The sequence below is a fragment of the Manis pentadactyla genome, chromosome 16, assembly GCF_030020395.1.
Source record: "Manis pentadactyla isolate mManPen7 chromosome 16, mManPen7.hap1, whole genome shotgun sequence".
Classification (NCBI taxonomy): domain Eukaryota; kingdom Metazoa; phylum Chordata; class Mammalia; order Pholidota; family Manidae; genus Manis; species Manis pentadactyla.
The window spans coordinates 23,433,394-23,460,336 of NC_080034.1; the positions used below are offsets into that span (position 1 = coordinate 23,433,394).

A 26,943-nucleotide genomic window follows, 5' to 3' on the forward strand; every position below is an offset into this window, starting at 1 on the left:
CAATCCTATGAAGGCTTCACATGAGCTACATTGTGGTTACCACATTCACCCATATTATCAAGTCCCCCCCCTCCAGACCCCATTGCAGTCACTGTCCATCAGTGTAGTAAGATGCTTGTCTTCTCTATGCTATTCTGCCTTTCCCATGACCCCCCTACATTATGTGAATAGCATATTTTTAAAGAAACAACTATTGACATAATAATTTCCATCTTCAACCTACCAGAGTGGGACAAATTACCCTCATCTTTTAAGTAGGAATTGTGGTAATGCAGTGCTGTATAAATAAATAAAATATTTTTCTTTATTTATATGCCAATCATTGACAAGGGTAGACAACTGGTCAATAAATCAGATTATATATTTATTTCAGTTTTGATAAATCCTGCAGATCAATATTACATATTGAATCACAGCATTTAAGTAGCAGCAAAATAAAAGGGAGAACCAGAATTCAAATCCATGATTGCTTGATGCCAAAGGCCACACCTTTTTTTCCATAATGTCACACATAATGCATCCAGATCTGCACAGTGCGCAGCGGACCCTCCTCAGGTCCAGAAATTAAATACCATTGTGTAATATTTAGGAATTAAGGGAGGAAAATTTGTTATGTTTATTACATTTAAGTTTGCAAAATTAGTTGTGTTTGACCTATGTCTATAATGAGAGTTTCATAATCGTGAGACTAGGACCTTGAGTGTAGTCAGAGTAGGGTGAGGGCCTCCGGAAAAAGCAAGCAGGATATTTACAGTCAAAGCAATGTAACAATGCAAAGAAATTCCTATTGAAACTCTGTTAAGCATTATGCAAAGTCAAGGTCACATTAATTCTCTAGGGTAAAGATACCAGACTAGAAATACAGACATCTACAGTGAGATCAGTTAAAGGTCAAAAGGCCAGGAGCAACTTGGCCTGGAATGTTTGAGTGTTCCGCAAGGGTATCTCAGTATAACCCGTGACTTAACTGTAAACAGCCCTAGCAAACAGACAACAACCCAGCCCACTTTGGGGGCAGGGCAGGTGGTACAAGTTCACACCCTAAGCCCCCAATTCCCAAAAATCCTCAACCACCTATAAATCCCCTAGACAACCCACCACCCTGGGCTCTCTTGGCCCCTTGTGGTGTAAGCCAGGAGCTCTGTCCTCTCACTGTATCTCTCAAAAAAGTCTCTCCCTGGCTCTCCTACCTTGGGTGTTTGCTAAATTCATTCTTCAACTCTGCAAACAAGAACCCTGGCATCAATAGTATTATGGCACAGTTTCACACATATAAAGGAAGTACAGTTTTGCAACCACTTTCACCAACACTTTTGTGAGGAAAAAGAAACATGTAAAGAGCCAATTAGAATACCATCTTCTCTTTCACCAACTTCACCCAGAAAATTCCAGTTCAGGGGTATATGATCAGGCGAGTCTGTCCTTCATTACTCTCTACTGGCTGGTGCCTTAACTTTTTGTGAACACCCAGTTAGGGACTGAATTGTGTTCCCCCTTAAATTCATAGTTGGAATTAGGGGTTGAGTGTTGAACAGGGGTTGAAGTCTCAACCCCCAGGATCTCAGAATGTGATGGTGTCTGCATTTGGAGAAAAGGCCTTTAGAGAGGTAATTAAGGTTAAATGAGATCATTTGGATGGGCCCCAATCCAATATGACTGGTGTCCTTTTAAGAAGAGAAGATTAGGATTTAAACACTCCCAAAGGGAAGACTGTGTGAAGGCATGAAGAAGAGGTCACACTACAAGCCAAGGAGAGAGGACTTCAGAAAAAAACAATCCTGCTATACCTTAGTCTTGGACTTCTTGCCTCCAGAACTGTGAAAAAATAAATTTCTGATGTTTAAACCATCCAGTTTGTGAAACTGTTATGGCAGCCTTAGCCAGCTAATATGCAACCTCTCTGGCTTAGAGAATTGCTCTAGTCTTTCTTTATAGTCTCCTGTTTCTAGTCTTGCCTGCAATCAGATTTACTCTATTTTCATCCTATTGCTTCTGACTTTAATTCCTCTTCTCTGTTTGGAGCCCTAGATAATGATGACCTGGTTACAAGGCCACAGACTAAGCTTAGAATTCAGTTCTGCCCACAGGATTGGCCAATTGGGTTGGACCCTCAGACAATGATACTCAGTAAGTTACTGCCCATTTTATGTCCCAATAGTGCACCCAGGCTTAGTCTTAGCAACCCCAGGTGGTTATTACTTAAATCCAAGATGAAATGGATGCTGGGAGGGATGTTTAAACATTAGGAGAGGAGTAATATGTTGTGATTGGATTGAATATAAAATAGAAAAAGTGGCCAAAACTTTTTCAAATTTGATGAAGATTACAAACCCACAGATTCAAGAAACTCCATTAATCTCAAGCCCAAGAACAAATGGAAAGAACTATGCCAAGGCACATAATAATCAGATTGCTCAAAACAGGTAATAAAGAGAAAATCATAAAAACAGTCAGAGGAAAATGTGCCATATGTACAAAGGAACAAAGGTAAGTATCACAACAGACTTCATGTCAGAAGCACATAGTCAAAAAGACAATGGAGCAACATCTTTAAAGTACTGAACAAAAATGGTCCTTGTTTTCAAGAATTTTAAATTCCTGGAAGGAAACAAATGATAAACTAAAAAGTAAATATAAATATATAATATGATGACATTAGTAAAAGCTTTAGGAAATGTAGTTATCAAGAAAGCAATATAGAAAAGACTGTTTCATCTATTAAACTAGTTCCTTATTCACAGACATTCTAACACAAAAAGGAAAGATAAAAGTTTCTTGAAAAGGTGAACTAAAGTGAGTTATTTCTCAGATGTTTGGTTAAAAGTCAGTAGCAAAAAAGGGGGAAAATTGAGTAACAGAAAGTTTTTAAAGATTTGCCACAGAGAATGCAGATCTAAACAAATGAGAAAGCTTGTCAGTGAATGAAAGAAAAAAATGAGGACTGCCAGGTATTGGGTTATAAGTATGTCAAGAGTTATCCTTTAATTCTTCAGCTCATCACAACAACTGGAGAATTTCTGTATTATTATTTTCCTCAGTTTCAAATGAAGAAACTAAGGCTCAAAGAGGTTGCATAACTTGCTAGGTCCCACACACGGCACTCAAGTTAAAACTCAGTGCTTATTCAATGGCACTGAGACTCCTATGAGACTCCTATGGGGAGGGTGGAAGGTATAAACTCATAGTTGTATAAGAACCTTGAAATTCTCGGAGTGATACTGTTACTTGACCATCCGCAAACAGATGATGGTATATCTTAGCAAATGACACAAGTCATTGTACTGTAAAAGTGTAGATTTCACACTAAGGATTAAATGTTGTATTTCTCTGAAATTTTAAGACTAATCCTTGTTTTATCTGAAAAGAAAATCCCTCCAGGCTTTATTGAATAACACAGATTAGATTGAGAAGTGAAAAAGGAGAAAGGGGAAGGAGCTCAAATAAGGCAAGCATACAGTGTAGGGCTTAATTCATTTCAATTATAAAATGGATAAGTAAGATAGAGCAAATATTATTAGCAATGCCTTCATGTTTTTGATTTGCATTGGAAATTGATTTTTGTCTGCTCACAATCACAAAGATTTCTATTACTTTAATAAGTACTTCTACTTAAAGATAAGTACTACTTAAAGATAATGAGTGGATTTGATTCTTCGGTCATACTTTCATTTCTGAGCCTGATTCTCATTTTTATTTTAAATATTAAAATCTTTGTGACTAAAGCTTCCAAGCAACATTTTCCTCCAGGACCCAGACCTTTGCCCATTATCGGAAATCTGCACATTCTCAATCTGAAGAGGCCGTATCAAACCATGCTGGAGGTAAACAATAAATAATTGCTCATTGCATACATATTTATAAGTTCCTGAATCATTCTTACTCTTGTGGGTTTATTACTATGTATGTTCTTACACTGGTTCATATATGTAAGTAGGAGGTAAGTAGATAGGATTTTAAGTTAATTAACAAGCTTTAATTTCTGGTTTTTTTCAAATTTGCATACATAAAACTATCAGTAAATATATTTCTATTATGTAAAGGGACATTTTTATCCTGAAATATATATGACCTGTATCCTTTATCTCAACCACTTTGATATTTATATTTCATATATGTCCTACAATGAAGGAACCAAATTATGACCATAATTTTACTGTAGAAATTTTAGTTAACTATTCAAAACAGTAGGTACAAAAGGCACAATCAAGATCATAGCCCCAGAAGCTGAGACTCAGAATTCAATTCTGGGTTTGCCATTAATTAGTTAAGAATTTAGCTTCAGTTTCCTCATCTGCAAAATTTCAAGGCTAGGTCAAGTACTAGATCAAATTTCTCTTTTTCTTCAAGATTTTGTAGCTTTTGATTGTGGAATACAATAAGAAAGAGAGCGGGAAAGAGAGAGGAAGGAAGACAACAGACGACATAATAATCATAGTTGGCATTTGGCCATAAATTCCAAATTTAAGTTCTAAAGGGCAAGAAAATGAAGCTGAGTTCTGCTATATTCTGTAACTTCACAGTTTGAAAATCCTAATGGGAGATAAACCGAAGAGGAGACCATTACTTTAGTGCAGTAGGCAGCACAATAATAACACCTAATATTTGTATTGTACTTTTTGATTTACAAAGGACTGCAAGGTTTTCACTTATTCCTCAAATCACCCTCAGAAGAAAATAGGAATGACATTTTGTCTCAATTTTACAGATGCATGACTCAAAGCAATGGACTTCTAAGTAACTAAAAAACAGGACTTGAGTTTTCTGATCTCCTGGTACTACTTTATGAATCTTCTTCCTGCACTCGAAGGTCACATGACAGGTTGATTCTTCAGAAGAACAAGACATTCAGTCAAATTCTTCATCTAATCCATATGCCCCAACCACATCTGTTTTTCCTCAATATTCCTGCCCTTTGCTTAGCTATTAACTGGCCTAATCTCTTTACTAGTCTTTTATTTTTTCTCATTTTTACCTCTGTACTATTGTTCAGTGCTAATTTCAAGATCATAGCCCCAGAAGTTGAGATTCGGAATTCTTATCTACACTTCTCCCTAACTTCTGTCTACATTTTATTCTTAAACTTTACTTCTGATTTTTGCTCTTTGTCTGAAACATGCCATATCCACTTTTTGTACAGTGGCTCTCACCTGAGACTCTCCTCACAGCTTCCAATTCTTATTGTAATTTTCACTTTCCTGTAATAATAATTTTAATTACATTATCTTCCTAAGTTATTGAGCCCTTCTGCAATTCCTGTTGCCATTCTAATATTATTTTCTAAGTCAAGTTTCTTAAAGGAACATTAGAAGTCCCATCTCATTCTCTACCTGAACCTGTTGGGTGAAGAGCAGAGGCTCTGCACACCAGCGAGCCTGATGTGTATTCCTTGCTGAGCACTGTCACTAGCTGTGTGATTTTTTGAAGCCCCAGTATGTTGCCAGTGCACAGAGATAATGATACTATCTACTTCACTGGTTTGTAATGTGGTAACGGTGCTGGGATTATAGTTAGGAGCCAATAAATGTCAGCTTTTGTTTCCTTTTAATTATCAAAGAAAATGGCATGTTTTTTGCAGCAAAAAGTGTCGCATGGTAATATAAAACTACCTTGGGTCTACTTTGGTCACAGGACCCCACAAAGGATAGGGCATGAGTTCGGTGGTCAGGCGGTCAGTGTGGTAATCAGGAAGTGCTTTGTTTCCCTAGAGTCCCGGTGGGGGAATTTTCTGGGACCAAACAAAAATATAACAGGGATAAACTGAGTCAATTCCAGGCTGTCAGACCACTGCTACTGAAATCTCAAACAAAATGGAGCATAAGGACAATCAATTGATGATCCTATCAATGGCCTAAACAGGTACAGCAACCAGCGCTGTATCCTTAGTGAATGAGTTCAGTATTCTCCTTTCTTTTATAAGCTTGCATAACTGGTTTGCTGAAATTACATCACCAAAGACCAATATCCAGTTCACTTTTACTACAGCCCGATGTTTCCGGTGCTTCTCCTTTTCTCATATACCTAAGCTCTCCCAGAAATATGGCTCCATTTACAGCATCCAAATGGGACCAAAGAAGGTGGTAGTGCTTTCTGGATACGAGACAGTGAAAGATGCCCTCGTCAATTATGGTGATCAATTTGGGGAACGGTCTCAAGTGCCTATATTTGAAAGGCTTTTCGAAGGAAAAGGTAAGGAACTTTGAAGTATATCTTTGTGGTTACAACTATTTAATAAGTTAAAAAAAATTAAATATTAAATATTCTCTTGCATAATTCCTTTCGTGATTTAATTTTCCTTCATTAATATATAATAGACAAACGGTATTTACTTTGGAGAAAATTTGTGATTTATGGATTTATTCTCATTAGTACATGTTAATTACTTCCATAATCAAATAATTATTAGCCAGCAGCGAGGTGAAAAGTCCACTGCCAGGGAGATACAAACATGAACAGAATAGAGGCCATCAGCTGGAAGGATCACTGTCTAATGGCTGATGCAGACCTACTGAACAATACACAGTGTTATAAATATACTGAACCATATTTTCACCTGGATGAAGTTGTATCTTCCTCATGTGAGTCTTGCTAAATGTCTTTGTGAGATCAAGACTCTATTTTTATGTCATTGCAGCAATCTAATAACCCTTTAAGTTATTAGATGAACTCTTTAACACTAATAACTCTAAACATGGTAATAATTTCACCATATTATTTTTAATAAATTAATATTGGCTCCTAGTAAATACTACTAAGCCATTGTCATGCAACAATTTTTTTAAAAAGCATTTCTCACACTATTGTCCTAAAAAAAAAAGGAGTTATCTGAGATGTTATTAGATGTTCTATGCAAAAAAGTAGTATCAATGAAGTGAATTTGAAAAATGCTGTGTATTATATTCTTCTCTGTGGACTCAGGGGGAGCCCACTGGGATAGTAAAGCCTCTGAGAAAAACACCCAAAGCTTGTTTAATTTTATTTAATCCAGTGTTCACACTTATTAGTCCTTGGAACATTTCTCCTTTTTTGGAATTTCCATTCGCATCTCATAGAATCAGCAATGAGGAACAGCTCATTCAAGGTTCCTGATCTTTAGTTTTCAGGATTCATCTTTATTTTCCTTCTAGAAATCTGGGACATTTTCTTATCTCTTGCCTCTGGCATCTCTGCTCTTTTCCACAATAATTCACATATTACTAATTTGATGACTATACACAAAATTGTTTTAATTTTTATTGTTACCAAACATGATTTTTTTCCTCAAGCAAACTATTTGCTTTAACAATCAAGCAGCCTTCTTCTTTTTAAGTGACTCAATTTGTCATGGGGAATGTTTTTCAAAGAGGGAAATGACTCCATTTCCCACCCCACCCCGCAAATCTGGTAATCCAAAACCATTCAAATAACTGTAACATTCTTTAGACCAGTTTTGTATAAACAAACAAACAAAATGATATTTTTGTTACCAGTAGACAATTTGGGAGTACTTAATATTTTGCTGCATAACTTAAATATATTTAGGACTTTGGTGCAAGTATTGAAAAGGAGTTCAATTCCTTACGGTGTTAAACTAGTGATGTCTGCATTACAAGACTGTGGAGCTATTGCTTTTCTCTGAAAGACACAGCCACTTCTGTGGGTCCTTAATAATCTATACTGTATTCTAACATATATACTTTTGAAATGTAAAAATGAGATAGCCTGAAGTCACATAATTGGTATAAAAGTTTTATGTAGTATAGGATCCATAGAATATTCACATATTAATGTTAATATAAGATTTGAATGTGAGCAGAATCTAACCTTCACTGGCATCCTTTCAAGGAAAGCTTAACCTGACATGAAGTGGTGATAACAGCTCTGGAGATATGAATCCCTTTTAGATTTCGTATTGAAAGAGGAAACAAGGCTGGTGTTGCCGCATTTTTCACAGCCTAGGTTGCCTTAGTCTATTCTAGTTTCCTATTTCTGGTGATCAAACTCAGAATTTCTCTCCAGTCTCTTGTGCTTCCACAGGAAAAAAAAAAAAAAGAGGAAGGATTTGGGTAGAAGCTGAAACATAAGGAATAATGTCACTCTTGCCACAAATTCTACCACAGAAAGATATCGGCAACCAGAGCAACCTCTTTCCTTATTTTTCTAAAAGTTAGCACATGCTCCAACTCCTCTAAGTAACTTCTCATTTGATCATTACTATTTTCTTTATCCATGCACAAATTCACATGTCTGTTTAGTCAATAAATATTTATTGAGCACCTACTATACACGTTAGAAATTAGCATGAATAGTACTAATGTGGAAGCTTGATTATAATTCTTGGTAATTGTAGCTTTTTATTTGGGTAGTCTTGTGTGTACTAGTCTACATTTTTCCTTGGCAAAAGAGACTTTGTTTTCTATTTTTCATCAATCCCTTAGCCACACCTAGCATGATATAAACATATACTATTGTTAACTGAATTTGTCAGAGAAATATAATTTTAAAAAACCCTCCCAACCCAGTAATCCTCCTCTCTACAAATGAAGAAAACAATTTTATTATTGAATAAACATTAAACCAGAATGTGATGTGCATCCCAGACAATCCACTAAGAGATTGCAAAGACAAAGAAATCTCACCGTTTTATATAATCCAGCAGATACAAGCTATTACAAAAATGCTTTCAAGATAAGGTATAACTAGTCCTCGAGAGGACTTGACAGCACCATTTGTCACACATAGTTCATCCCAGATTCACCAGGCGGTTGGGATGGCTATCTGTGTTAATTGGCTTTATGCAAAGGAAAAATAAATATCCCATATCTTGCTGACAGGAGGTCATTCTGCAGCTTAGAGCAAGGCACCCACCAAAGATAGGCTCCTACCCTCCCACAGACACTGGGAGAAAGGGCACTCTATCCCCTGATGTTTATATTCCAAAGAGATGGCTCTCGGGTCCGAGAAAGACATTCCTAGTGCATAAAGTTGACAGAAGAGCCATATAGTGTTCAAAATGATTTACGTATGATTCAAAGGGAGGAGAAAATAGTTACAAGTAAATGCTTTAAGAGAAAGAGAAGTCTCTTCCCTTACTTTCAATGGGGAGAGTTGGAAGGCCTCTAAAATTTTTATTGGCCCTTGTAAATTAAATGTTAAAAACTTTGAGGAAATAATCTTAAAAACATTTTCCTCCTTATAAGGAATTGCTTTCTCTCACGGTGAAGCTTGGAAAACTATGAGAAGATTCAGTCTGACTACCTTACGGAACTTTGGAATGGGCAAACGGATCATTGAAGACACAATTATAGAGGAATGCCAGCATCTCGTACAGAACTTTGAGTCTCACAGAGGTGCGTAGAATGAATAAAATCGTGTCCTATTTTTCAAGAAAATGAAGTCAGTAAAAGATACATTTTTAATTACTTAGATATAATTTTAGACTTGTAGGAAAATTCCAGGAATATACATGTAATTCCCAATATCCTTCTACTCTTTTCTGATATTCCTCAAATGTCAGCAGTTTACATTTGCTTTCCACCTTTTTTGGAACTGTTTGAGAGTGCTGTTCCTTTATTCTTAACTACTTCAATGTGTTTCCTTAAAATAAGCAAAAACATCCTCTTACATAACCAACGTACAGTTTTCAAAAATCCAGAAATTAACACTGATACGATAATATTATCTGATCTGCAGAATACATTCAGATTTTGCTTTGGCCCCATTATCTTCAATAGCAAAAGAAAATCTTGGATCATGCATTGCATTCAGTTGTCATCTTTTTTGCCTCCTTCATTCTGGGACAGTTTCTCAGTAATGGGTATATTTCCGCTCCCTTTAAATAATATAGAGTTAATCCCATATTATTTTTATCAATATGTGAGATGAATAATTCAATGACTCATTTTCATGTCAAGGGTTTTCTCATTTCCTTAATAAGTTGAGCTCATTCCTTTATTAAAGATGAGCTCATTTGAATATTATCTTCACTGATGCAGGAATTAATGTGAAGAGAAACGGTCAAAAGTAAACAAGCCTGAAACGAATTCAGAGGAGAGACAGAAGGCAGTGCACTTAGAGAGGCTCTAAGCATTTTGTATGAAGTACATTATAGAAAAAACTATTATTCCTTCTCCAGAGTTAAGCTCCTAGGAAATGTTAATTTCTCAAGGCTTGTGTACATAGCATCCTACCTTTCCTTCTATTTGAAGAAAACATATTCTTTACAAGAATTCCTCTAGATTTTCAGCCTCCACATTTAAGATAGGTGCTGATGTTAAGAGTGAATTAATAACTAGAAAGCTTTCACTGGGAAATAAGTGCCCACCCACTGATACATGTTTAATAATCTAAAGAGTTTTTAGTAGTTTCCAATAGTTTTCCTGAGGAAAACAGGACCACTAGAAGAGCTGAAACAAAGAACTGCTCTGTATAAAGTTCTTTAAAGTTGATTTTTAATCATCTAGATGTCCTAATTAAACTTTTAAACTTGAATGCAGCCTAGAAGGTTGAAATATTTTCCCAGATATTATGCATTAACACTCCCTACACGCACATATACACACCCTCAGCTGGCATATTTTAATTTTTTTAACTGAGCCAAATGCAGATTTTCTTTGACATACACTTTTAGTTTTCCTTGCAGTAATCTTTTAACAAAATTATGGGTATTTTTCAAAGTCCATTCTATTCTCACTGCTCCTGGGAAGACATGATCACCGATAATGCCTTTCCTCTGTGAAATCCTTGACTGTTTGTCCCCATCAGTCCAGAACTGATTTACTAATGTTTATGTGAATATTCCTAATCAGATTAATTCTCTTGTAGGAAAGCCCTTTGAGGTCAAAACAATAATGAATGCTTCCGTTGCTAACGTCATTGTGTCAGTGCTGTTTGGAAAACGGTTTGACTACCAAGACACCCAATTTCTGAGACTCCTAAGCTTGATTGGTGAAAATGTGAAACTCATTGGAAGCCCTAGAATTGTGGTAATGTAGTTTTCCTATTTACTTTTACTTCCTCTATGGTATGCTTGATCAAGACACCACAAAAAAAAGATTTATTAGAGAATTGCCATTTCAACAACGCACACTTTCTGAAACATTCTGAGTACAAAAATGTGACTAGCTGGCTTGGTTAACATATCTAATAATTCTCCCATCACAAGTTACTGCATCTAATATCTTATGATGCAGGGATTATGAATCATACCAGTAAATAGCTCAGCATATGGCCTTAGTAAATTCTTATAATTTTGGCCATCCATCTTCTATCTCTACCATTAGTTATGCACAGAATGTTGGATAAACCATAAGTAGATAAAGAGCACTCAGTATAATTCATTTAGGAGAGTGAATTTTAACAAAGGCGGGCTATCAAGTACCAAAAATATGAAGTACTAAATGAGACCTTAATATTTATTCTGCGCCTTGTAAGTTCACAACAGTGCTCCAATCCAATTTTTTTTATATTTGTGGGTGATAAAGTTGCCATCTTCTATAATGTAGGAAAGAGAGCCTTGCCAAGTAGTTCCCATTTTCAATAGCACCACTGGCAATCAACCATATTATTACACTTGGGAATAATTTAGGGTCTGTTACTATAAATGTGGGTTTATTCTAAATATATAGTTGTTGGGAAACACTGGGTTAGGCAACTATGAAGTCTAATTTTAGGTGTGGCCTTTAATTTCAGGTATTTATTAAGTCATTTGGGTAGTTAGGAATCCCGTTGAGAATTTCACAAAATATTTAGAGCTTGTCTCTCAAAAAAATGAACATACTGGCCAACAGTAAATCTGGCAAAAGTGAAGTCCTTCCTGAACTTCTCAAGGGTCAAGGAATATTAGATTAAGCGGTACTGCTCTATGGGACCTACATACAGTTAGCCAGTTACAAATGACAAAAATAATCATTCTGACCCTGTAAGGAAACGGTGGAAAAGTTAGCGTGCTACCCAGAACTAGAATAGTCTAACCTGGTATCACCTGGGATTTTGCCAGAAAAACACTTGGATTTATGGCTCTGACCATAAAGCCAATTGTGTTTTCATGTCTCATCTAACTTCAAAGTGAATGTATTACCGCAGGTATAATTAATAAAATACTCTGGGTACACAGAACTTAATGCAAAACCTATCAATACTCATTTAAGTGACTTAATTCCAATAAATGAGGAAATTTTATTGTCTAGTTGAGTCTGCCACTGGTAGCTGAGATAAAACTGAAGTCTATTTGAGATGCTATTTCTATAATGCTTTCAGAAATAATCTTGTAATTCCCATTATCACAAGAATTCCATACGCGTATTTAATTTACTTTGTTGTTTTTTATTCTTTTAGCTTTTCAACATGTTTCCTGTCTTGGGGTTCCTCCTAAAAAGTCATAAGACAGTACTCAGGAATAGAGATGAATTATTTTCTTTTATAAGGATGACTTTCCTAGATCACCGTCATAAACTTGACAAAAATGATCTCAGAAGTTTCATTGATGCCTTTTTGGTCAGGCAGGAGGAGGTAATGCTGTTTTCTTCAGGGGTTAACCTTTGCCTATAATTATATGGTATAATTAGTAGCATCTGGCAGAAAAAAATTCCTTTCCAAGAAGATAACTGAGTTCAATTAAGTTAAAAACGGTAGATTGGTACACTACATAAAGAATGCTGTTTATTACATTTTGCATTCTTGAATATTTTCTACCACTTTTCATATAACTCTCCGGGAAAAAAAAGAAGACACGTAGAAGATCTCAGATGTTAGTTTTTAGAATTACTAATCCTTTCTTGTAATCTTGAAAAGATGTGTTTCCATTGACAATACCAAGAATGAAAATTTCATTAATTAAAAAAAAATAGTGCTGGGAATATTCTACTTGCTCAGTTAAAAACCAATTTCCAATCATCCCAAATAACAAACAACCTTTCCCACTGTTACGATTATTTTATCTTTTTAGCCTCTGGGATGTGCTTTATTCTAAAATTCAGCACAACATCCTCATAAAAAATTCCACTGAATTGAGGAAAGGGTAAAATGCTTTGTTTTTAAATTCATGTTAGGGCATTTTGCTATGATCGCCCAGTACACAATTATTTCATTACTAATGATTCCTTTTCCCCTTTCAGGAGAAATATACATCTACTGACTATTTCAGTGATGACAATTTGGTGGCACTTGTTAGTAATCTGTTTGTGGCAGGTACAGAGACCACGGCCTCCACACTGCGCTGGGGGCTTCTGCTCATGATGCGCTATCCCAAGGTCCAGAGTAAGTCTCCAGGGCGTTGCCTGAAGGACAGTCAGGACTCTCTTGGACTGACTTCTCTAAGGCAGAATTCTATAGCCATACTGGATATCTTTAATTTGTACCCTTGAGGATAGTTTGTACTTTAGTTTCCTTTTAGATGTAAGAAGATTTTGCTCAGCTTCCTGAGACGGTTGGAAGGTGTCATTACATGCAGGTCCCCAGAGGAGCTGTAGGAATGGGGCCGAGGTGCAGGCAGTGCAGTGAGATGAACGTGAACTCGGCATTTGGGTTTGACTTGCACAAGAAAATTGGGAGACTGTTCCTGTATGCTCTCTACCCCAGACTCTAACTACTCCCCATCTTATCCAGAAAAGGTCAGTGATGAGATCACCAAGGTTGTGGGCTCGGCCCAACCTCGAATCGCACACCGAACTCAAATGCCGTACACAGATGCTGTCATTCACGAAGTACAGAGATTTGCTAATATCCTGCCCACAGGCTTACCCCATGCAACCACCACAAATACTACATTTAAAAATTATTATATTCCAAAGGTAAGACTTTCAGTAGGGGAGGTGAGGGAAGAGGGAGAGAGTGTCAGCCACTCAAAATCACAGAAACTGAAATAAACCACCAAAGAATTCTCATCCTGCCTTTCTTCCCACCCTCCCTTCCTGCCTTCTTTTTTCCACCACTTCTCCCTCCCTACCACCCAACAAAAGGTAAATGAGTGTCTAAGCATGTGTGTGTGTGGAATAGGTAGGTACTAACAGTTGAGGAGGTTGGGGTTCAGAGGGCTTAAACATAGTTGGGAGCCTGTGCCAGGCAAGGCGTGCGCCTGGGAGCCCTGAGCTTGCACACACAGGCTCCCTGCCGGCAGCAGCTGCAGGCTTCGTGTCCATCCTTACCCAGAAAGGTGCCCATGCCTTCTGCTTCTCAGTATTATGACATCTAGAAGCAACCTTGTGCTTTCCACTGGGCAGCTGAGGAAGTAGGTATAGACCTTTGCTTACACTGAAGGCAGGAATTGGCATGCCCACAGCTTGAATTCTTTTCCTGATAACTTTTCTGCTGACTGCTTCCTAGCCCCTGGCTAAGTGGGCCCCTTCTGTGTACCATCATTTCCCATCCTGTGCATACCCTGCGGCCAAGGGGGCTACATTCCTCTTTGGAGTTTCTCTTCTTAGTGCACATGAAGCACACGATTGGAATGAATTAATCAGATAAGCAACTAAAATGGGAGAACAAATACAAACAATGTCAAAAAGAAAAAAAAAACATGATTGAAGCAATAATGACAAGATTTTAGTTCATTATCTTGCTGCAAGCTAGGTAGAGCATAGCATCAGAAAAAAACAGCATTGTGTCACAGTTAAAGGGCATCACACTCCCCCCACCATGCTGTTAGGTTCTTCAGTGTCACTCGGCCCCCATCTTCTCTTTGGTGAAATGAGTATAATCGGTATAACCTACTGCAATTGTTACGAGGAGAAGGAAGTCCAGATACAATACCCAGGTACATATAAGTATAAATAAATAAAAGAAAGAAAAAAGGAAGGGAGGGAAGGAGAGAAAGAGAAAAAGGAAAAGAAAGAAAGGAAGAAGGATAAAAAGTTTAAACCAAACCAGTTAAAGAACTTGTTTGATTTTTGTGACTTGAAAGCCACGTGGAACAGCTAACCACAATGATAGTACTCCAAAGCTTTCTGCAAGTGAAAGCTGTGATTAACTAAGGTTAAGTAGTATTACTGCTCTTAATTTAGGGGCACCCTTGTGTTATTTTTTGTATTATAGTTTTAGTTTTCAGAGTGCTTTCCTGTATCACAGTTATGATTACTTTCTTTGATGGCCCTAAACTGTTTCAGAATAGGTACCAAGCTGTGAAGTAGGGAGCTTATTTTGAGAATTTGTTTTGATGGGGTTGTTAGGCTTAGCTTGTCCACTACCATTGTCCCTGGAGGTAAAAGAGCAAAGTTCTCTGTGCTGCCAAACCTACCGGGTTCTTTAATGCAGATCATTTCATCTAAGACTCAGTTACCAAATGAGGATTGTTTAACACCCATCATAATGAATTTAGACTAGGATCTATCAAAAGTTAAATAATACATTGTTATCACACAGCAAACACATGACTAAGTAAATTTGCTTCCAGGTCCAAGTCCAAAGCTTGTTTTTTAGTACTGAATAAAAGTTTGGTTGAGTAAATGAAATGTTCCACACTCAATCTCACACCCTTGCCTGCTGCCTCTCCACTTTCCCTATTTCCATTTCCTTCAAAACCTAGAACGCCGTGCTTCTTTAAAGAGCCACCTTTTTAGGAAGGAATTTAATCTAACAGCATTCTTATTTCTAGGGCACTGAGGTCATCACTTTGCTGACCTCTGTACTTCAGGATGAAACACAGTGGGAAAAACCAGACACATTTAATCCTGAGCACTTCCTCAGCTCGACTGGAAAGTTTATCAAGAAAGCAGCTTTCATGCCCTTTTCAGTAGGTAAGGTATCTTACTTGGGAAAGACGATTTGAAAAATCTGCAGAGATTTGGCCTTGTGCTAAGGTTTTGTTTTTCCACGAGGAAGTAGACTTCAGAAAAACTGTACAGGAAAAAGCAGGGAGTGGAAAGAGCCTGGCCTCCCCCAATTCTGAATTGGCTGCAGGACAGCAGGCACTGGAATGACATCTGCTTAGGGTGTCCCTGAAGATTCCTTGTGGCTGGATTAGGGCCGAGCCTGGGGAATTTGAGAGAGGTAAGCAGGTAGACAATGGACAGCCCACTTCACTCCGACTAGAAAAGCTTTGTTTTAATGTGTGTAAATGCTGGAGTTTCTCTTAAGATTTCTCAGGGATGGCAAGGAGACTGGGACAGGGAGGGCAAGAGAGGAGCGTTCCATCAGAGTAAACTGAAATCCTAAGAACTAAATGAACTTACTCTATAATCATCTGGTTCCTAAGAACCTGAAATGAATTCTCCACTCTAGGAAAGGGTCTTAGCAAAACTGCATCATGAGCATTTATCATCTTGGCCTTTAAGTGTATACAAACGGTGGCTTAGCAGTCACTCCGGATACCCGCTCAGTGATAAGGGAACAGCAGCCTCCCAAAGGATAACTTTTCACCTACTGATAACTAAGGAATACGGAGAGATACAAACCATCATCTGTTCTAATTTTTCCCATACAGGCATGTACTGGATGTTATACAAGGAAATGTTATGGTTAATGACATCCAGTTAAAATAAGAAACAAATCACATCTAGGACCAGAGTTAAAGAAAATGAAAAATAATCTACATGTAACTTGCAGTGTTATGAGTGCAATTTTGCTCAACACTTACTCGCATTATATTTTGCAAAAAAAAAAAAAAAAAAAGAGCCAGGGAAATATAAGCAGTGGTTTCTGGATGGCACTTCAGCTACATCTAATTCCAAGCCCGCGTTTCACAAGTGAAGAGATGGAGCAATTATTTTATCACACACAAAAGTTTCTTTCCCCAAACTCCTTTATCACATCTTGGGCTTATTGCTGTTAATATTTAGAGAAAAGAAACTATGTTTTCCTTGATTCCCCTCCTTTCTCCAATTACTTTTACTTTGTCTCTGACCAGTATTGTACCCAGGCCCTCCAGTTTCTCACACACCTGGGTCTGAAGGCTTCTTTAGATTATATGACAAGCAGCAGTAGTCCAGATATTTTCAAAGTGACTGATCCTCAATAGATTTTGCCAGCTTACCTCAGGAATTCTAAACATCTCCAGATATACTGCTTTGTTTTGCCTTTTCCTGTTTTAGGAAATTTAGGAGCAAAAATACTATTTTTGATCATAGACAAGTAAGCAGATGTATTTCTAAAATATGAGAATCACAGACTGTCACAATAAGAAAAAATTATTATAAAACCAATTTTAAGAGCTAAATCTCTCCAAATCCTCATCTCCCTTTGGTTATGTTCAAGGCACTCCTCTCTCCAGTTCATTCTTTATCACTTCCTTACTGCATTAGAAGAGAGGTTTTGCTCTCTGGAGGGCTTATTTGATCTAAATAGTCTTCAATCAGCAAGATCACTGTGGATTAATTTTGAATATAGCATTTCTTTCTAAAGATCACTTAGTATGTTTTCATCTATTCATCCTTAAGAGTAAACTAAAATGATACATGCTTTATCTTGCTGGGCTGCTAGACTCTTACCACGAAACTCAACAAGCCCAAACACAGGGTAGAGAACTCACACCCTAAGTTAATTTATTTATCATCCAGTTAGATGACACCACACAATCATGCATTTCTTCCTGAGCAGGTAGTTAGATCTGACCCAAATGCTTAGGTGTTCTTCCGTGGACTCCCTCAGCACCCTATTCTAGTTTATGACATTGAATCACATTTATCTAACCCAGTGGACTCACCACCGGGGCAGGAAACCCTCCCTTTGACAGCAGTAGTCTCAGAGCCAAGCTAAGTCCTTGTAACTGGCTGACATTAAACATACACTGGTGGAGTGAATGGGTGGCTTTTATTTATAAACACTTTCAGGCAGAGAGGCCTTCCACCCCTAAAAATCCTGCATGTTCCCTCCATTTGTAAGTTAATCTATTTCCTGAAAGTGCTATGTTCTCTGTGTTATATCTGTGTTAATATCTACATTTTAATATTTTCTGAACTTTGAAGCTTGTGACTCAGTACATTTGAGAGTTATTTTCCACATGAAACAAACAAAAAATGACATCTAACTGGACTGTCTACAACATCTTACTGGTAACAAAGCAAAGCAGCAGGTTAGGATTTACAGACTCTGGGAGCAGGAATGAAGACCTGGTTGCATCTGCTGAAGGACTGGAAGCACAAACTTCTAATAATGCTATTATTATGTGATCATAATATGATCAATCACATATACTATCTTTGCTCTATAGTGTGACTACAAAGCTCATCAAATTTAAGCTGAAAAGGATGCACCAGGGACAGTATGTCTTGAGAGATATATGATCATTGTTACCTTGTTATTTCAACAAAAACTTAACCTAGAAAATGTCCTTCCTCAATTTTAACTTACTCCATTTCTCAGATGTCTTGACATTTTCCCAAATAATCATATTTCAAAAATAATACTAACCAAGTCTCTCTTCTTCAAATGCCTCAGCATGATCTGGTTTCCACTCACTCATTTGGTCCCAGGTCTGACTCCCTCCCTCAAGCTCTACGTTCTAGTCAGTCACATTTCTTTCAGCCCTGAAATGCATCATGACCCCTTCCAGATCCTTCCATCTTCACCTGGCTAATTTCTCACTCCTTTGCACAAAATACAGATATAAAGCTCTGGTACCAAGGATGAGCTCTCCCTGGCCCTCCAAATTATACTGGCAAACTTTCTTATGTGTTCTCATGACATACTTGGTCTTATCTGTTGTAGTATTTTTTACATTAAAATGTTAATGTTTAATTGATTGTCTCCCTTGTGGGAGCTTAGAGAGTTGGAAAATACACTTAATTTTGTATTTCCAGGGCTTAAACCAGGAGACAGAGCCCATAGGGCTCAAAAGAGGTTAAGTGACTAATTCATGTGTTTTAGAAGTAGAAGAAATCACATGTAGATGATTGTTGTGTTTGTCTAGACTGTACCATGGATTTTTGGGCTCCTGCGTCTTCTAATTGTCCAACACATCCATCTCTCCAGGTCCCCGGATGTGTGCTGGTGAGTCATTGGCCAAGATGGAGCTTTTCCTATTCTTCACCAGCCTTATGCAGAAGTTTACCTTCCAGCCACCCCCTGGAGTCTCCCTTCTGGACCTGGACCTCACTCCGGACACTGGCTTCACTGCTCAACCAAGGCCTCACAAGATACGTGCTCTGCTCCGGGCCTAGGCCCCGCATTGCAAGCTGCAGCGCCAGTTCTCGGAGTTGTGTTGCATTCCTTACCACCAGCTTTCCTTTTCTGCATCTTGCCAGCTATGATATTTTGCCAAGCACTCAAGCATTCTTTAAACGGTCAGCCACATCACTGCAGAGGAGTCTCATGTCAGGTCAGATTGAGTTCCTGTGCTCATCACGGTAGTAGAAACCTCCTTACCATCATTCTCCAACACAGAACAAACGAACAGAACATTTGACAAACAGAACCTTCACTTTGTGCTATAAGGTTTAGTCCTTCAAACCGAAATTATCCTTTTCCTCCAAAGCATACGAGACACCTAAGGTTCACCAATCAATCGTTCTAATTGGCAGGGCAGGGAGGATGTAGGAAAACCGTGAATATCTCCAAAACGGCAATGAAGAAAATTCAACCTTATAAATAAGGAGCACACTAAACCTTAAGATCTTGGCTCATTCTGTGAATAATCAAAAAGGCGTGGGTAAAAACAGATAACTGCTTGTGAGTACTGCCCGTTTTCTCCCACTCCTGTCATAACTGGAACTTAAACACCCTACAGGCTTGTGCTCTGAAGTTTCCATAAAGGCATATGCAAGGGACCCTGTCAGCAGAATAAAGAAATCATCAGTTCCCATGGGACACAAGCATCTTCAGCTTTTGTGAAGTCAAATATATCTCCCCATCACCACCATGAGTGCTTCTCCCCTGCTTTTATCTGATCCCTGTCCAAGTCAAAATTACATTGGACAAAGCTGAACAGTCAAGAAAAAACTTAATGTAAGGCTTCTATGAAGGCAATAGAAGAAGCCAGAATTCAGTCTGAATTCAACTCCACTGAAACAAAGGGAGGAAGGGTTTTTAAGTGCTGAGGTGAACTGGTGAAAAGAACACACGATATTAGGCGCGAGATGGATCGATGGCATGTGTCCTGTACACAGGGTTAGTCCTTAATCTGCAGATGCTCCCTCTGTAATCAGGCCATCCGTGTGTGTGCTCATGAGAGCCTGCTGACGTTAGACTCCACCCTCCCAGAGTCAGGGAGAAAGAAGGGGGCGCTGGCTTCCTCAGTGATTACATTTCAAAGGGATGGCTCCCAGGTCCTTGAGAAAGACATCACCTGGGCTTGTAAAACTGGCAAGGGATTTTTTTTATTTTTAAAGATTTTACAACTCAGAGAATGTATAGTTTCCTCAAGAAAATGCTGTAGGAAAAGGGAGGTCAGGACCTAGAATTGGGAAGAAGCCTGTCAGAAGTTTAGTCAAGCTGAGAGGAATGTTAAGGCCTCTTGGTTATCCCCAGTCCAGCATTTTCCACAAAGCCTTTTGAGAAGGAGTCAAATGGGGAATAGTCAGGTTCCCTGACTTCTCAGTTGAACTAAATGAAACTGTCAATGACAAAGAAAATGGAACTTGCTAATTTTAATTTATTGTTTGAACCCATTCAAGAGGCTTTTGAATTTTCTGAGTTACACTTAGCACATAATTGGTGTTCAATAATGTATCACTTAATTCCAAATCCAAAGTCAAAATTAACTCACTGACTTGTTTCCTCTTACATAGGTACTAAGAGAAATAGCTTTGATGAGAGATCAGGAAATCAGAGTTTTAATTCTAGACCTTTCCACTTCATGACTACATATTGGCAGTGGCACACTTAGTGAATCTGACACCAGACACAGATAGTTTTTAGCACCAAAAGAGAAAATGACATTTGGTAATAATCATAAAATAAAGCAAATAATAACTTTGATCCGTTGGGTAGTCTAATATAATAACTTATGTGAATAATTGTCAAATAAATATCAGTAATTGTCCAGTAATTATCAATAGGTAAACTTTAAAACATCTGCAAAAGAAACCGAACGAAATTACACCACTTATGTAATGTTTTTTCTTGATCCTTTAATTTTAAAATAAGAATAAAAAATGAATTTCATGTTAAATGTATTATCCAAATCCAGTAAAATTGCTTGTGTGTGAACTAGATTCACACTCATGAACAAAAAATACTACATATCACTGTTTCCTTACTTAAAATTTCATACAGAATAAATCACATTGTTAGTATTGAATAACAATAATATTAGCATTGAAGTAACTCGAGTTCTTTTTCTTAATCACAACAATGGCTGTGTTCAATGCAGGAACATACACGGTTGGAGACTCAGAGGGCACTCCTAGTGATTTTGAGATATTCTGAACCCTTAGGAATTTATTCTCAAAATGAATGTGTGCCTAATTCCACATGTGTGTTTGAAAGTGAGAGAGATTGCGGGGACAATACCAAGAGTACTTTATCTTCCACACAGAAAAAAATAGTAAAGGAAAATTGAAGCGTGCTAATTTGAAGCTTACATCTGTACTATTAAAATTCAAAGAGCAATCACAGGAACTTTTTAGACTTTAGATCAATAAATTTTTTTCCAAGAAGAGTATTTTAACACGAAAGTACATGGAGATGATAAGATTTTTAGTTCAGCATTTTCACTGTTTTAAAATCTCTACAGACAATATATTGCTTATTTTTCACTCCTGGGACAAATCCTGTCCATTGCCTAGTTCTTGGCGTGCCACTGAATATGGGTCACAGAAGCTCCTTTCTTCCCCGCCAACATTTTAATGATAAGATTATTTCACTTGTAAATTCGCACATTTTTCCACTCAGTTGTTGGGATGAAAGACTGTAGAGCCTGAAACTTAAAACCTCAGGGATGTGGATCAGTCCTGAGGCTGGGGTGGGAAGCCCACAGGCGTGCTCAAGGGTGTCTTAAGTCCTGTCGGAGAGGTCAGGGAATGCTTACAGAAGCTGACTGGTCAGAGACCCTCCCTTCCCAAAGGAAACTAGACTGGGTGTTTTCTCATCTTCCCCTAGAGAAGTTAGGAAGATTTACATCTCTAACTAAAGAGCAGAGTACTGACTAGAGTTATACAGCTGCCAGGGTGTTAAAAAGTCAGTCTTTGTTTTCTTATCTGAATCGGTTGATTCAAATTCAGGCTCCATGGTTCCCTCCGCCCCCTCGCATTTATTGCATCAATATGCCAAGTCCTAACTCAGCAGAAGCAATGTTGCAACTGTATTTTTTTTTTAATGACTTCCTGCCCTTCTTCCCTTAAGGAGTTTTAAAGCAAGTATTGCTTCACATTCTTAGATAATTAAAATAACTACGTTTCTGAAATAGTTTCAATTCCAATCATCAATGTTTCCTTAGAAAAACTTCATAGGGCTTTTTAAAAAAACATGAGAAAGATTTTAGAACTCTTTGCCAATTTACAAATCAATATATATTTTACTCTTCTGCAATCTCTAAATGTTTTCATAATTCTACAAAGTATGATTCCATGGCATTGTACACAATTGTTAATTATGGGGAATATAGAAAAAAATAAAAACTTTTTAGTTACTGTGATAAAAGAGGATACAGAACTAAACAGAGCATATATGTCAATGCTTCTCAAACTATAATGTGAATATAGTCACCCAGGGATCTTGTCCAAGTGCAAGTTCAGATGCAGTAGATCTGGAGTGGCCTAAGATACTGCACTTATAAAAAAAAGTTCTTGGGGACGTTCATGCGGCCAGTTCACAGACCACACCCCCAATGGCATCAGTATGCAATTAGTTATATAACTGACAATAATCACGTTTTATATATAGTTTATGTTCAGAAGTGTATGTATATATGTATATACACATAAAAAATAGAATAAATAAAACTAGACTTGAAACATACCAAATGTTAAGAGATATGGAATCATAGGTTTTCTTTCACTCCATTTTTCTTTTTCCTTGCAAACTAACATTCCCTCAAATTTTTCTGCAGTGTACACAATTTTCTCTTTCAATAGCTAGCTTTTACTTTTTCTTTTTTTCTAAGCAAAAAGCACCTCAAGTGCTGGTGATAATCATAAGAGCAGGAAGCCAAATGTAATGAATCTCAAAGACGACTGAGCATGTGGACGAAGGTTTTAAAAGAAGTGGACACTTGCCTGATGGTTGTTATGTGACTGTAGTAATTGTCTTACAGTCACTTGAGTATACAGCTTCTGGAAGTCCTTGCTGTGAATCATTCACCTGAGTCAATTTTAGAGGATCACATTTAGCCAAGACCCAGCCATTCTTAAATTTCTTAAGATACCCAACTTTCACTTTGGAGTCACTCCCAGGACACTCCAAAGGGAAAAAGATTCCTCAGGCTCTTCACACAACCGGGTTCTGCTGGAATCAGGAAACCGTGTGAAGCAAACTCAACAGTACTTCAACTTATTACTTCTGGTAATGGAGACATCTGCTCAAAGGAAATCTATGAACGCACTGTAGGTGGTTAATAGGGAGGTTAAATGCTTTAAAAATAATTCTTACTGAAAGGAGATAAAAATAACCCAAACATATTTGGATTAAAGGAGTTAAGATGATTTGAATATACTTTTGACAGCAAAGAGATAAAGCAAAAACTCAGCACGCCTATCCTGCATTTCTGAGACAACAGGGCATCAGATTTAAAATCCCAGAAGGAACCTGACAAGTCCTACAGAAAGTGTTCAAAGTTCCTGTCTGCCAAAGGGAACTAAGCAGTCTATGTCTTTAACCATGGCACACCTTCGGCCTCTGAAGCCTTTTCTAGGAATTTAAGGAATGTATTCAGTAATCCACTACATGTTGGGAAATGAATCTTTTCTTTCAAGAATACACAAAAGAGTCAATAAAAACCACTGGTTTGGTTTCTACAGGATTGCTTGTATTGTATGCCTTCAGCTGTTTTTTAGTAAACAAAACACTATAAAGCCCAGTTAGGATGACTGTGAACTAAATAACAATACTAGCGATCATAATAATAGCTAACTTTGTGCATTTATTGTAAGCCAAGCATTATTCTAAGTATTTTTCATTTAACTTAATCCTAGGAAAAAATCCTGCAAGGGTAATATACCTTATTATCTCTTTTGAACAAATAAGGCCACAGAAGCACAAGTAGATGAAGTACTTGCCCAAAATCCTGCAGTTAGGAAGGGGCGGAATGGTTTTGAACACAAGAAGCTGAGCTCCAGGTCTGCCTCCAAACAGCAGACACCTGAACGATGTTATTATTTTGGTCAGTGTTAAGGCTCTTCCTGTTGACCATATTCAATGCTCAATCACTGGAGGCATACAATGACTCACAACCAGTTACTAAGTCGTGTCTGAAATTTGTCTGCGAGGAAGTTTAACCTCACATAAGAGGAGCTAGTCGGGGTTGTTGGAAGAAAAGTGTTTTCTTCATTTTATGGGGCCTACCTTTTCTACTGACCAAGCAGTTCGGAATACAGATGAGTCAGGTGCTGAATTCCTCTCACAAATGAGGGTCTCTTAGGCTTGGGAATTGCTAGTGGTGATTTTCCAGGCAAAAGGTCTTGCAGAACATCAGTGACATCACAGTGATTCCAGCACTTTTCAGGTACATGAGTCAGAAAACCCAGGGTGCCCAGTCATCTTTTGACTCCCTAGAAGTCGCTCTAAAGGCCAATGCCAGACCTTTCAAGGGATGTGATCATCTTCTTATTTACTTGGTAAACATATGCAATTACTAGCTGTGTGACCTATGCAAGCCCCATGACCTTTAAGCCTAGGTTGGCTCATCTGTAAAATAGGTACATGACTTACCTATCTTGTCCAGAAGGAAGCAAGAGGTGGATCAGGTATGGGAGGGTGTTTCAAGCTCTAAACTGAAAATAAGGGGCAAAGAGTCCCACTTGTTGTGTTGATTCTTGCAGTAGCAGTGCTAAAGTCAAGTTCATCTCTAGAGAGAATGAATGCTTTGGTCCCCACAGACCTCCAAACCAGGCCACACTACTAAAAAGTTAAAGATGGTGTTTAATAACAAAGAAGTAGTAAAATTAAATGAGTTCTTTCAATGGCACCAGAAGTATTTTTTTTCTCAACAGCACCAAGAGATAAATATTTTCAATCCAGTCTTGACTACAAATGTTACTAATAAGGAACTATGGACAAGAATAAGAGAGACAGTCATTTTATGACAGAGTATACATTACCTACCGTTAGATCAGATTTATCGGCAGTATTTTAAACATTAAAATGATTAAAAATTTCAGATGGAAAGCAATTTTACTGGACTCAGGTATGTCGGCGTAAACCCCTTTAAATGGCATTTCACCTTCAAGGCTGCCTTCTGTTCTCCCCTTTTTTCTCCTAGCTCTTTTCTTCCTAATACTTAAATGTGAGGTGGGAGGATGGGGGGGAGAAAAATGTGCACACCAGGAGAGAGTAAAAAGAGATTTTACTTGCGTTTAAAAATTTTTCCCGTTTCTGTTTACTTTCTCAGCTTTTAAAACTAGGTTCTCTTTCCATCCACTCCTACCCCCTTTGCAGACTTGCAGACCTCGAACTTCACTTCTGTTCTTAGGTCTTAAAGAGAAAGGGAGGGGACAGAAAAGAGATTAACTGAGAGGTTGTGCAAAATGAGAATTAACAACACATTATTTCAAATCTTTCACATTCTGCTGATTTTAAAATACCTTTTCTTCTCTTCGGAGTGACTTAGGTCCCAGACCATCACAGTGTTTACGATAAAAGAGGTATAATGTTGCTTACAGTTCTGCAATCTGTATTGGGTGCTATCTGTCTCCCCGAAGCCCTGCCCCAGGCTCTTAAAAGTTCCTTGCTGTTGGCATATTGCAGGCTGGGATTCCCCGAAGGGCGTTTTCTTAAGGAGCATCGCTCACTCCCCACCAGCCCGAAGATTCCCCGGGCTCCTCTTTCCAGTTAAACCTCCTCAGGAATCAGTTCCCTGGGGACCGTGAAACCATCCTGTCTCCGCGGCGTTGTGCTCCTCTCCCTGCCAAGTGAGCCCAGGGGCTCTCCAGGGGTCCCTGCGCCCCACAGGCTGCCTCACTCCCTGCTGGTGCGAAAAGTGATGGCGGTCACGGTGTGCTCCTCCGTCTGTGTGGTCATGCGGCCCTCCGTCCACGCGCTCCGCAGGACTTCTTGGGTCACCTCGTAGTCCACGACGCGCACGAGCACGGACTTGGGTGCGGATGCGGGGTCCCGTTCAGGGGCTCCGAAGGGGGCGTCTACACGGCTGCCAGAAATTCGCCTTTCTCTCGGAAAGAGAGAAGGGCAGTCCGTCTCCAGGTCGTCTCCGCCCACCGGGAATAAGTCCTCTCCACCGGCCGCCTCTCCCCGCGCGGAGTCCCCTTGAGTCCCCGACCACCTCTCGGGGTGCAGAAGGAAGAGCACTTTCTCTCTGACCCAGGACTCGCAGTCCAGGCTCTCGGCGGCCCCGCGGTGCTCGTGGGCGCCGCCCCGGCTTCCGCTCGCCGCCGCCGCGGGACTCCGGGCGCCCGGGCCCGGGGGCGCCGCGCGCTCCACCTCGCCCGGGAGGGACCCGGCGCGCGCCAGGCGGCGAGGGGCGTCCGCGAGGTATGGGGCTCGGGGCCCCGGGGCCCCCATCCAGGCAGCAGGGCCATTCATCCGCAGCGGATCTGGGCGCGCGGGCCCCGCCGGCCCAGGGTGTGGGCTCGGGGCCGGCCTTCCGCCCCCAGGGGCCGACCCCGCCTCCTCCCCCGCCCCCTTCTCCGCCCCGCCCACCTCGCGGCTCTCCGTCCCTTCGAAGCCAGAAGCCTGGCATCCCCCATCCCTCCTTCCAAGCCGCTCCCTTCCAGCCCGGCCGCCGTACTCGAATTTTTGATTCTATCCGCTCTTCTGTGTCAGTTCCAGCCTAGTTGCCACCTGCCGTTTTCCTCCAGCGCTGAGGCGCAAAAGACACTCAACGCGCTGCGCCCCCCGGGAAAGGCCCCAAATTACGTCTTCTTAACAAGGACGCCCTTCAAAGTGAAGAAACAAGGAAGTTTTTTTTAAAAAATTATCTGATGTACT

The 26,943-nt window shown here is 39.1% G+C and overlaps 2 protein-coding genes across 2 annotated transcripts; one reads left to right on the plus strand and one right to left on the minus strand.

Moving 5' to 3' along the window:
- The first annotated feature begins 6,059 nt into the window (after positions 1 to 6,059).
- Positions 6,060 to 19,067, plus strand: LOC118927649 (cytochrome P450 2K6-like). Its single transcript, XM_057493862.1, has 8 exons — positions 6,060 to 6,186; positions 9,177 to 9,326; positions 10,801 to 10,961; positions 12,313 to 12,486; positions 13,092 to 13,233; positions 13,555 to 13,766; positions 15,566 to 15,707; positions 18,880 to 19,067. Exons 1-8 carry the CDS (start codon positions 6,060 to 6,062, stop codon positions 19,065 to 19,067), a joined length of 1,296 nt encoding a protein of 431 aa, XP_057349845.1.
- A 5,834-nt stretch (positions 19,068 to 24,901) lies between these two features.
- Positions 24,902 to 26,599, minus strand: C16H6orf141 (chromosome 16 C6orf141 homolog). Its single transcript, XM_057493626.1, has 2 exons — positions 25,584 to 26,599; positions 24,902 to 25,473 (listed from the first exon to the last, which is right to left on the minus strand). Exon 1 carries the CDS (start codon positions 26,536 to 26,538, stop codon positions 25,957 to 25,959), a length of 582 nt encoding a protein of 193 aa, XP_057349609.1. The 5' UTR covers positions 26,539 to 26,599; the 3' UTR covers positions 24,902 to 25,473; positions 25,584 to 25,956.
- Positions 26,600 to 26,943: the final 344 nt, after the last annotated feature.